Source organism: Pangasianodon hypophthalmus, chromosome 6, assembly GCF_027358585.1.
Source record: "Pangasianodon hypophthalmus isolate fPanHyp1 chromosome 6, fPanHyp1.pri, whole genome shotgun sequence".
In the NCBI taxonomy this organism is placed as follows: Eukaryota; Metazoa; Chordata; class Actinopteri; order Siluriformes; family Pangasiidae; genus Pangasianodon; species Pangasianodon hypophthalmus.
Genome location: NC_069715.1, coordinates 15,050,339 through 15,062,189, shown reverse-complemented (window position 1 = coordinate 15,062,189; position 11,851 = coordinate 15,050,339). Strand labels below are relative to the sequence as shown.

Genomic DNA, 11,851 nt, shown 5'->3' with positions numbered 1-11,851 from the left:
ATAAACATAAAAGTGGAGCTCAAACGCAAAGAGAAAGGAAACAGAAATAATTGGACAGGGCAAAGCTCCAATAATTTGATACATTTTCTTTTATTTATTTATTTATTTATTTATTTACATCTGCTCCTTTTGGCACCTCACTACATCGTCTCATGGCACTTCATAAGTGGTTGGTAAGTGGTAAACTAACATAACTAGATTAGCAAAGACTAATGATTGGGTACTTTTCATGCATCTACTAATTACTAACAGCTGCAATTTTTGACATACTGATCTGTCTGTTATAGCATATTTAAATGCCACTATTTGCTTAGCAAATCAGACAATGCTTTTTCAGGACTGGCATTTTAGGAGCTGTCATTTTCACATGCTATGTCAATTAGGTATTAATATAGTGTGGGTTTGTTTGGAGATCAAACATCGGGGTGAATCACATCCTTTTATTTCTCAGGTGTTCCTACAGCTGCTTATACAGGTTGTTTCTCAATTCCAAGAACATTGGCACAGTGCCTCTGTGCAAGCATTACATATCAGCCTACTCACACTGCCTTTCCAAATATTATATTTGGAATACATGTGCATGCTCCCATACCTTTAATATATTTTATAACCATCACTAACCTGGTACCTCTTTTATGGACAGTAGTACTGTGTATACCTGCTTAACCTGACCCAGCAGTATCATACCTGCTAAAAAAATCCAGCTTGAGCTGATCAGCTACTAGCTTTAAAAACACAGGTTGAGCTGGTCAAGTTAGTAGACCGTCTATGTCGACTGGTAAGCGCTGGCAGAAAGGAAACAGTTTCTGAATTACTGCTACTAAAGCTACATTGTTTTTTAAGAAAACAAGACAACAGTAACGGCAATTTAAAAAAAAACATCTCAGAGAATACGATATTACTAAGTAGGTGCTTAATTTAGTTAGTATGAAAATCACAACTGCTATAATACCAGTCCTGAACAAGCAATGTGTGAATTTGAAGGAAATTGTGTCTTTTAAATATGCTACCTGACAGATCAATATGTCATATATTGCAGCTGTTAGCTAACTAATCAGTATGGGCATTAAAATTACCAAACCAAGGTAAACTAGTTATGATAGTTTACTACTTATCACCAGTAGGACCAAATGTAAAAAAAAAAAAGAAAAAAAAAAAGCTAATCTAATTGTTTAAGCATATAATTGAAAGCCATTCTGATAATTTGCCCAGTAGGCTGGTGGCTGCTGCACTCTTAGAAATGAATTTGGACAAATCATTAATGAAATTAGATGTATCCTACACTCTGTGACTTTTATTGCCACTGGGGTGGTACCCTCAACAACATATTTTTTGTGTGTATCTTTCCCTTGAAATGTGCATGTAGTGTACCTTAAGGTACAAGAGTGGTCCTTAAAGACCACTTATATACCTTAACCCTTTCATGCATAAATTATTTATATGCATATCCAGATTCTTTTACATTTTCTCTCTTTTTTTAAACTTAAAATTGCAAGATATATGAATTTTGATACTTTTATTAAACATTAAATGGATTGTCCATGAGCTAAAACAGTATGCTTTAAATATTTTTTTTTTTTAAATTAAATCTTCCAATGTTCAAAAATTTTAACATTCAGGTCTAAAATATGTAGTGCTGAAGACAAAAAAAAAAATTAGAAAATATAATTTCTGAACATTCAGAATTTACACAGTTTAGGACTGTTGGACCGTAGCAAAATCTTCCCAAAAACAACACTAGTTTAAAAACAAATAAACAAAAAATAGTTTTTAAAAATCTAATTTATTTTTTTAATGTAGAAAGTTAATAAAGATAGAACAAAAAATAGTCTAGACAGCTACTGAAGTTTACATTAACTTACAGTAATACTCTCAAGTGATTTGGAGGTGATTTACATCTTATATTTTATTAAAATATAAAAAAAGAGCCTTAAACTGACTGTCCATAAATGTGGACGTTATGCATGAAAGGGTTAAATCATTTTTAAAGATACACTACATCACATTACCAGGTAAAAGATGCAGAATAAAGGTACAAAAGACCATAGAGTGCATCACCCCAGGAAAAAGAAAAGGTACAGTTTAGTACTTTATTTTCTGAGAGTGTATTATAGATCGCTACAAATTTTGTAAAACCACTGATCACCTTTTCAATTCTACAAAATTGCTTAAAATAATGCCATATTTCATTAGGGAAAAGTCTCAGTTGAATGTCAAGTTGTAATGGAATTAAATATAATAGACAGTAAATTAATTCCTTCCTTCATCTTTAGTAACCTCTTTACTTGTGGTGGATATGGAGCTCCCAGGAATGCTGGGCATGAAGCAGGAATACACACTGGATGGGATGCACCATGCACACACATTAACACACTCATCCACACCTGGGGTGGTTTAGTGTAACCAGTCCAAATACTGGCCAGTTTTTGGGAGGAAACAGGAGAACCCTGAGAAAACCCACACGGACATGGTGAGAACATGAACAGAAACTCAGCTCAGGACCAGGGAAACACCACCATGTTGCCCCCCAAAAGTAAATTATAACCATGAAACAGATTTTTCTTTTTATTAACCAATGCTATACCAAATGTAAATACAATACAACATAACATCAAGAAATATAACAAAGAACATAGATAACAGCCAGGGGAAAGAAAACTTAGAATTATATTAAAAATTATAACCTAAATAAAGTGATACAAAAAAGAAATAAGAAAAAAAAAGAAAACAAACAAACAAACAAACAAAAAAAAACAGATAACAGAAAATCAAGTAAGCAAATGAATAAATAAATAAATAAACCAATAAGTAAATACAAAGTAATAATTTTACAGGGGAATCCTGAAAAAGGCACAAGAAGTTAGTGTTTTCTTCGCCTTAGTATTTTCCTTAGCAACTCTCTAACAAACACCTTGAAATGCGGCTTATTATTGGAGAATTTACACTTGTGGATATGGTCTCCATGAAACACATTTATTATGGAGTAATTTCACTGTAGTGACGTCAGCGCCCAGGCCCACCTGGGTCAAGTCAAGCTCCGCCCCTGGCTCTACCCGTTCACCCTCTTACCTAACCTCCCTCCTGGTGAACTGTGTAAGTGCGAGCGCTTGGAGTTCCGCGGCCTGTCAGGACTCAGGAATGGAGGCGCAGACAGGAGGAGACGCAGGTGTCTTCGACAAGCCGAGAATGAGCACTTCCAGCCCGAGCCCGAGGCTGGGCTTCTGCGGAGCCGTGTTCATCATGCTGAAGTCCGCTCTGGGTGCAGGACTGCTCAGCTTCCCCTGGGCTTTCTCCCGAGCTGGAGGAGTTCACACTGCAGTCACAGTGGAGATGGTGAGTAACGCGAACTTTCTAACCAACGTCTAAAAACACCCACCATCAGCCAGGATCAAGAAATACAGCTTTAATTAAAAAGTTATAGATTTAAAGTAAGACTTAATGGTTTTCTAGCAAGCTGGAAAGAACGTAGAAGTGTAGTCTTTAAATCTTTCCACTTCAAATCAAACACGTCCACAACTTCCAACTCAGAAATACACAAACTATTGAGAAAGTAGTATGGTGTGATGTGTTGTGCTGATATACAGTCTATGGTGTGGTTTTTATGAGCTGTTTACTACTCTGGTCTTGAGATTCCCAAATGAAACCCTCTCAGTACAGTTTTATGAATGTAAACACACTATACAAATGTATACAGCTGATTATTAAATGATTACAGTAATAATTTGGTTATTTATTGCAATCCTGATCTATCCACCAACAGAACCAAATTAGGAAGGTCCAAGTAACTATTTATTTGCCTACTATTTTTTGGGGTATTGTGGTTTGGATTTAAGCTTTTTGATTCAGCCGAACAGGCCATTAAGTAGAAGAACTTAGAAAGAAAAAAATAAACATAAACATCAATTTCCACCACAGTAACAATATATAAAAAAAAAATCACAGACCTCCTGGCTTTACTTTACAGGGTCCCTGGACACACTTTGAGAGCTACTACATTATGAGAAAAAAGGGGTACTAAACTGTGGCATTAATACTCCTGGGGTTGTACCCTTATCTTTTGTACCTTTAGTATGTATATATTCACTTGGAAACATGGATATATTATACATTTTAAAAAATTATGGTACATAATTGGACTGTAATTATCTTTTAGAGTAAAGCATTAAAGATAAACTATTTTTCTAGGTAAAAGATACATACTGAAGATACAAAAGGTGTACACTTGAGGGTACCACCCCAGTGAAAAGAAAAGTTTTTAACACACAATCTTTTTAACACACCATACTATAATATATGTTGATGTACTGTTTTGAAATACAAGATAGTATGCATTTGTTCAGAGTGCTGGACAGTGGGGATATGATGCTTTACCTGTCTCCTAATTCCTGCCATTTTCCCCTGCTAGTTTTCTCTCGTATTCCTCGTTAGTGGACTGGTGATCCTTGGCTACTCATCCTCCATCAGTGGCCAGAGCACGTACCAGGCTGTGGTGGGGCACCTCTGTGGGCCTGCTATAGGCAAACTGTGTGAGCTCTGCTTCGTCCTCAATGTCTTCATGATCTGTGTGGCATTTCTGGTTATATTGGCAGACCAGCTTAAAAAATGTAAATAATTCAAGTTATTCATGTAGTTTTACCCAAAGTTCCCTAATGGTCATTTACAGGTGGAGTCGGTGATGTTTAAGTTGAAATTATTTTGTAAAAATTTCCTTACATTTCAGCAGCAGTGAATAATATATTCTGAAGAAGGAAATACTCAGGGCAATGCCATGCCTCAGGCACTATAAATGAGAGAGAAAAAAATTTGTCCACCACCATCCAACCAAACAGTATAAAGAGGTGTCTCTAATTATCTGTCAGTCAGGTTGCATGTGAATTTAGGATGCTCTTCTTCTTGCACTAGGATCCAGGATGTCTAGACTGTTCAGTGCCTGCATGGCTTTGGAGAGAATACTGAATAATGGATGGGCTGTATTTGTTTGAATTTTTTAGTTTCAGTGGTTGTTAACAGTCCTAAATGCTAAACAGGTTGAAGCTAAGTACTAAATTTTGTAAATGAATGTACAAATTTGAAAGGACAGTGTAGGCTTATGAAAAAAATCTAAATGGTGGGGATACCCTCCTATTATATCTCTTTGTAATAATATTATTGTTGAAATTATTATTGAATTTGGAGGGAATGCTTAGATTCCTAATAACATCTAAACCCAGATGCTTGGTGCAAATGTGACAGATGTGCCACAAACTCTGGCTAATGTTTAAAGCTATCATAGACTAGGTGCCAATATGCACTTGATGATAATTTTCTAACCTTTCACCATCAAAATTGATAGTTGCAGTAAAAACTCTTGTTGGGTAGCATTTTAATTGAACAAACTGCAAGTACCTTTTTGGGATTCAGCTTCAACATAATTTATACTCCCAGTCATTTTTTCAGCTTAGATATACAGTATATAGAAGAGCACTGATGAAAATTAGGAGTGTCCATTATGATAATATTTTGAATATTGAATATTGTCTAACCAATTATCTGCACATGCTTGGTACTGACAATTTTAAGGCCTCATAAATGGCTAATGTTTGTCCCTGTCTCTGTTGGCTGTGTGTCAGTGAGTATTTCCATATATGAGCTAATCACAGATTCAGCTGGGAACGCGATGCCTTATCACTGGTACACAGACCAGAGGTTTACGCTTTTCCTTGTGTGTCTCTTTGTCATTCTTCCTCTCTCAATTCCTAAAGAGATTTGGATACAGAAGTACACCAGGTGAGAAACTTTCATGGGATTTGTAAAAAGATAAGATTTGTAAATAATACTCATGTGTTCCATAGTATATTCTATTAATTAAGTAGTAATGATTAGAACAGTGTATGATGTGGATGGCATCATAATGAGAGACAAGCTTTTTCTATTATTGGTTTTATGTAGTCAGTAAAGTAAGCAAAAGCTGTCACCTCTGTCACTACAGTGAATAAAGAGAGATTGCCACTATTGAATCCAGTGATCAAGGTGTTACTAGCATATTACCAAATCCTTATGTAGACCACATCAGACACCCAAAAGAACATAAGATAATGGTATTCCATACATTTTTTACTAGTTTTGCACATTGTATGATCAATGGACCAATGGTCTGAATCACTGGGACTGGTTCTTACCTGCATTTCAGGCCCTTCAGACCTTTATTTAATTCTAACCAGTCAAATTCACTCAAATGCTGAATTCACTTTGTTTACTGTTTGTGCAAAGTGAATCATTTTTGGTATATGGAATTTTTCTTCAGCTCTTTTTGTGATTGAGTTCAGAGAATCAAGAGGAAACCCCTGTGTACGTGGGGAGAATATGCATGCAGAAAATGATCTTGTAGACTAATCATTTGCCACCATGTTCAGTTGTTCAGGGGGAGAAATTTGTGGTAAACACAGACATGTAAAACTAAAAGTAGCCAAAATTATGTTATACTGAATTGAAAGTTGTGCAGAAATACATAAGAACAGCCTTGTTTAAATACCCTAACATTTCTGTCTCTTCTTAGACATTTCTGTCTCTTAGACATTTCTGTCTCTTCTTAGACATTTCTGTCTCTTAGACATTTATTGTCCAGTTTTAAGTGTTTTGAAGTCGTTACATGGTTAGTACATGTCAGTACACGCTTATTGGTGGAATACAATAAGTGCTCTTCAATTGTATAAGTAAGTTTCAATTCAGTGTTTTTTTCTCAGTACAGGGAAATGTTTTGGCACATTTCCACAATTGCACATATGCTACGGATACAGTAGACAGAAATTAGATTGACATGCCAAAGTACTCCTTTAACATTGCTTGATATCCTTCAGACCTAGCATCTGGATGCACTTAGAAAAAACATTAGTATCAATGTATGTGTACATGTCTCAGAATGTACATTTTGCAAATAATTTGTCCTTTGTGTTATGTCATCTGTAGCGCATTAGGCACAGTAGCAGCCACCTATTTGACTGTAGCCATTGTTGTAAGATATTACACAAGAACAGTCCCTGAGGTCCACCTGTCCCCTTCATACAACACTGGGTGAGTATTTGGAATCATTTCCATTTCTTAATAAGACTGTGTAAGGATTATTTACTTGAAGATTAGAGATACTTGTTTCTGCATTGTTGAAAGACCTTTCCCCCAGTGCCTACTTTCGCGTCATTCCCGGTGTCACATGTATTGATTTTCTAAGAAATAGGCTAGGGGCACTGCATGGATAAATAACTAATTAGACAGACAGACAGACAGATAGTTTTCTTATGAAACACTGAGGGATCAGGGCAGTTTAACAGACTTTTTTTCTACATGTGCTGTGATATTTCTCCTGTTCTCCAGCCTCTCTGAAAGTCAAAGGTGTATGGGAAATCCATACACAAAGGTATTATTTGCCTCCGGAAAATTAGGGTTAAAGAGAAATTTCTGCTCAATGTTTTAATGTTTTAAACTCACTCTGTTGTTCTGGCCTTTTTCTTCCTAGGATGGGCTTCTGGGCTTCCATATTCAACGTCATCCCCACAATCTGCTTTGGCTTTCAGGTGAATGTTTTATGTAATGATTGTAATGTAATAGGAGTAGCAGTACAGTTTTCCATACTGCCATTTTACCTTGGAATGGCACCTTACACCTTGTAGTACAATACTTGTCTTGTGTATCCCAATTACTGACTTACAATATACTGTATTATATATATATATATATTACAGTATATGTATGTAGTACTCTTATTGCACTTATTTTATTCTATCATTTGTTTAATGTTTTATAATATAATATATTATAATTTTTATATAAATTGTGTGTTTTATATTTTATTACACGTAAGCAATTTACCTGAGCCTCTACACAAGCATTTCAATGTGCACGTCTTGACATACTGTGGAAATGATAAATAAACTTTGACTTGACATCAGTTTTCAAACAGGTGCTCATAGCTTATGCTACCCCTTTACCCTGCCATAATCATTACATTTAGAGAAAATACAATTCACATAAACAGTGAAAGCGTAATGAAATAATACGTTTTTGAAATCTCATTTATTGCTTACTGAGAAAACCAATGCACAGTGGGTGTTACCAAAAGTGTAATAAAAGCCAAGTGTGAAGACCCACGATCCCTCAACAATTTTGGTATATTCCACTTGCCAATGTGATTTGCCTTTTCACATATCATAGAAATATGCTGCAGAAAGATTGCCCTCTTTGATTTGAATCAGTTTAACTAGATTGACATTGGCCATTATTAATAAATAAGCTTATTCTCCTCCATGGTAAGACCAATTTTATTTTTTTAACAATAAATGGAGCCTATATGGAGGTGTGCAGAGGCCTAGTCATCCTTGTTTTATTACTTTAGTATGTAGTTGCTTTTGAGATCCAGAGAGTTTCCTGCAGAACTACATACTCATTAAATGTTTTTAGAGTGGTGGTGTTGAATGTCTTTGTTAGTTTTGTTGAATTTTCAGAAAACGTGCTTTATGTGAACAGCAGGGAAGCCATAATCTCAGCCAAAATTACGTAATCAGTTAAAACAGCGTATTGTTATTGTATGAGAACTCGGCAAGGCTATTGCAGTCAGTTAGATTTGTTGTCCCTTCTCCAGTGTCATGAGTGCTGCGTTGCCGTCTACAGCAGTTTGGGGAATAAGAAGCTCTCCAACTGGGTCATAATCTCTTTATTGTCTATGTTCATCTGCCTTGTTATCTACACTCTAACTGGTGAGGTTAGACCTTTAATTTTAATATAATAGCAATTATTTTGCAGCCATTGTGTATTTGTATACATGATGTACAGTATATATAAATATATAAGGAGAGTTTTGGCAGTGTTTATTTTTTTTATTAGATCATTAGAATTTTATCAGATCATCTGTTTGCAGTAAAGATTACAGTTTTAATTTAAATCAGGTTTATGGTAATTGTTTTGTTAGATTTTGTGATGTGTGGTGTTCCTTTTGAGTGCACGGTCTTGTATTAAGAACATTTCTGTTTTGAGTTCTTAGGTATCTATGGGTATCTCACCTTTGGGAGGAATGTTGCTGCTGATGTTCTGATGTCATACAGTGGAGATGATGTCCTTATGATCATTGCAAGGTTACTCTTTGGGGTCTCCATTATCACCATCTACCCCATTGCTCTATTACTTGGAAGGTAGCATATATAAAATGTGTCATAATAGAGTGTTATAGCTTTATAGATTTAACGCTAGGTATAACTGTGTTCATGAATATTGTTTTTTATGGTGCTATTGGACTCCAACACAGCGTTCCACCTTAATGACCATGATACAGTGAGGGGAAATATGTATTCGGACACTTTTTTTTGCTATTTAAAATACTTCCTGTGCATATGTCCACTTCAAATTTACACACATTTACACACCAAACCATATGTGGATACGATATTAAAAACATTACATTACACAATATTATTAAACAAAATAACATTATCAAACAATTAAACTCGAGTGGAAAAATCTACAGAGCCATCATAAAGCCCTTGAACATTTGTACAAGACCCTGTCAGTACAATTGGTTTGATAATATGCAGGTGGAAAATTCATGGAACAACTAATCTTTACTGGTCAGGTGCACCACACAAGATTTCGCAAAATACTCTCAGACTAATTTTAAGAAAGGTAAGAGAAGAGCCAGCAATCACTCGAAAAGAGTTGCAGGATGACCTGAAAGCAGCAGGAACAACAGTATACAGAGAACAATATGCAATGATCTGCACCACAATCATCTCCATTCCTAAAACCAACACACAATTCCTTTGCTAAAAAATAAGCACAGAGATGCATGTCTAAAAGCATGTAGACTGATAACTATTAGAACAATCTACTATGGTCAGTCGAAACAAAAATAGCTCTCTAACAATAATTCAGCTCACCATATTCGAAAAAAGAAGGGATGCATGTATGAGCCCAAGAACACAGAATATTGGAATGTAAAGTCTGTAGGAATTGGATTAAAAATATGTATGTTTGGCAAGGCCTACACATAGTTATTGGGGTTTTATGATAATTTTTGTGAGACCTTTATTCACATTATTTAATACTTTTCATGAATGCATGTTTAATATTTTAACCTTCATTTGAAACACTCAGAATAATAATTGTACATATTAAATGTCTCTAGTGGTGCATCGGTTTTTCCGCTGCATGTTTCACAGGTTGGTGATTCAGGATCCATTACTGCGGCACAGAGAGACTGAGTCTTACGAGACCTGCATCAGAGTTGCCTTGACTGCAGTGTGGATCATCATCACTCTCCTCATTGCTCTGTTTGTTCCAGACATCAGCAAAGTCATCAGCATTATTGGTGGCATTAGCGCATTCTTCATCTTTGTCTTCCCAGGTTAGACTGCAAGCAGTAGGTTTATACTGTGCTCATAGTCTCTTTCTGTATGCTGTAGCTGAATTAGTAGTGTGATATAACATATAATGACGAGGAGAATTGGCATTTTGCTTATGCTTAGTGACAGTTATTCCAACTGTGTCAGAGAATGAATGATGAGACATGTCTGGTCATTTACTGGGCATTTTGTTTTACAGTGTACTGGGTACTTCTGCTATATAATTTTTCAGTTCACCTCATCTTCAGTTTTCATGTGTTCAGAATTGGAATGCTTTGATTTTACGTAATCATTATTGTCTCTGTTTGCAGGGCTTTGTTTAATATTTGCCATGCAATCTCAGCCAATGTCAGCAAGACTCAGGTGAGATCGGTGAAAGACTGCCTTTGTTGGTTTAATTACAGTTTCTTTACACATTGCAGTTTGCCAGTAAGCGAGTCACTTGTCCAATGTACTCACTTGTTTTGTTTTTGCAGGTGGATTTTAATTGCATGGGGAATGATCACAATTTTATTTGGCACATTCATTTTTGGGCAGAGCACTTTCTTTGCCATTATGCAGGTCTTTCATAAGCTATGATTCTTGTCAGCATTTGAAACTCTACCTCTAAACGGAACTCTTCTGTTTTCAATTAAACATTACAAAAGTATTAATGTACCTAATTTTACAAAATATTGCTGGGAAACCCATGAGTATATTAATATATGGTGCTATAACATCTTTTTTATGGTAAGGTTTTATGATATGCAAAATTGTTAGTAAGGTGGTGAAATCCTTTGAAACAATTTAACAAGGCCTTAAAATCTTTGGAAAATAGTTATGTATTAAGCCTTAGTCTTTTGTAGCGCCATTGTCTTTATTTTTTTTTTTTACCCTTTTTGAAACTTTAGCTTCCCTATTGTTCCAAAATTCTGTTAGTAATAGTGTGTTGAATTGTGAAATTATGGCAGTGTACACCTTGCTGCTTTCACTGTTCAGCAATATGAGATTTCCATATAAAATGATTCTGTAAAATAAAATTAGGCTTTGGAGCCACTGTGACCCTGACCAAGATTAAGATGAATGAATGAATGAATGAATGAAAATTCACACTGGCAGTAAGATGTTTTTATTACAGTTTAATCACTATTATTATCACAGACCTACCCAAAAGATACAGAATAGCAATATTCTGATAGCGCTCAGATCCTAATGGGACTCTAAATGAGTGCTTTATTAAAGGCAGGTGTGCTTGAAGTGTAAACTTTTTAAGTCTATAGATACAAGACAAGACAATGCTAGCAGTAACTGTAAAACTTAAATACGTGCTTTGCTACGAGTGCCAAATAAAGAATTTGGCTTTTCCAATTAGCTCTAGATTGTTCCAGTAAAAGTGACTATAACATTTCTCATTTTACTAAACATTTCTCGATTCACTTATACATATTCCTTGGTTCCATTTTCAAATTTCCGAGTATTAAAAAATATAGGGTGTTAAATAATTTTGA

General features: G+C 35.4%; 1 protein-coding gene across 1 annotated transcript; it reads left to right on the top strand.

Moving 5' to 3' along the window:
* The first annotated feature begins 3,044 nt into the window (after nucleotides 1–3,044).
* On the top strand, nucleotides 3,045–11,733 carry slc38a8a (solute carrier family 38 member 8a). Its single transcript, XM_026927572.3, has 10 exons — nucleotides 3,045–3,333; nucleotides 4,406–4,604; nucleotides 5,610–5,766; nucleotides 6,946–7,050; nucleotides 7,490–7,547; nucleotides 8,612–8,726; nucleotides 9,011–9,158; nucleotides 10,182–10,366; nucleotides 10,676–10,727; nucleotides 10,841–11,733. The coding sequence occupies exons 1-10, from the start codon at nucleotides 3,139–3,141 to the stop codon at nucleotides 10,941–10,943; spliced, it is 1,317 nt and encodes a 438-aa protein (XP_026783373.3). The 5' UTR covers nucleotides 3,045–3,138; the 3' UTR covers nucleotides 10,944–11,733.
* The last annotated feature ends 118 nt before the right edge of the window (nucleotides 11,734–11,851 follow it).

Bases quoted from the DNA above. Each gene is read 5' to 3' on its own strand.
- slc38a8a (XM_026927572.3), top strand. From the start codon at position 3,139: ATGGAGGCGCAGACAGGAGGAGACGCAGGTGTCTTCGACAAGCCGAGA. The intron at 4,605-5,609 runs GTAAATAATTCA...GCTGTGTGTCAG, and splicing joins GGCAGACCAGCTTAAAAAAT to TGAGTATTTCCATATATGAG. The intron at 5,767-6,945 runs GTGAGAAACTTT...TGTCATCTGTAG, and splicing joins TGGATACAGAAGTACACCAG to CGCATTAGGCACAGTAGCAG.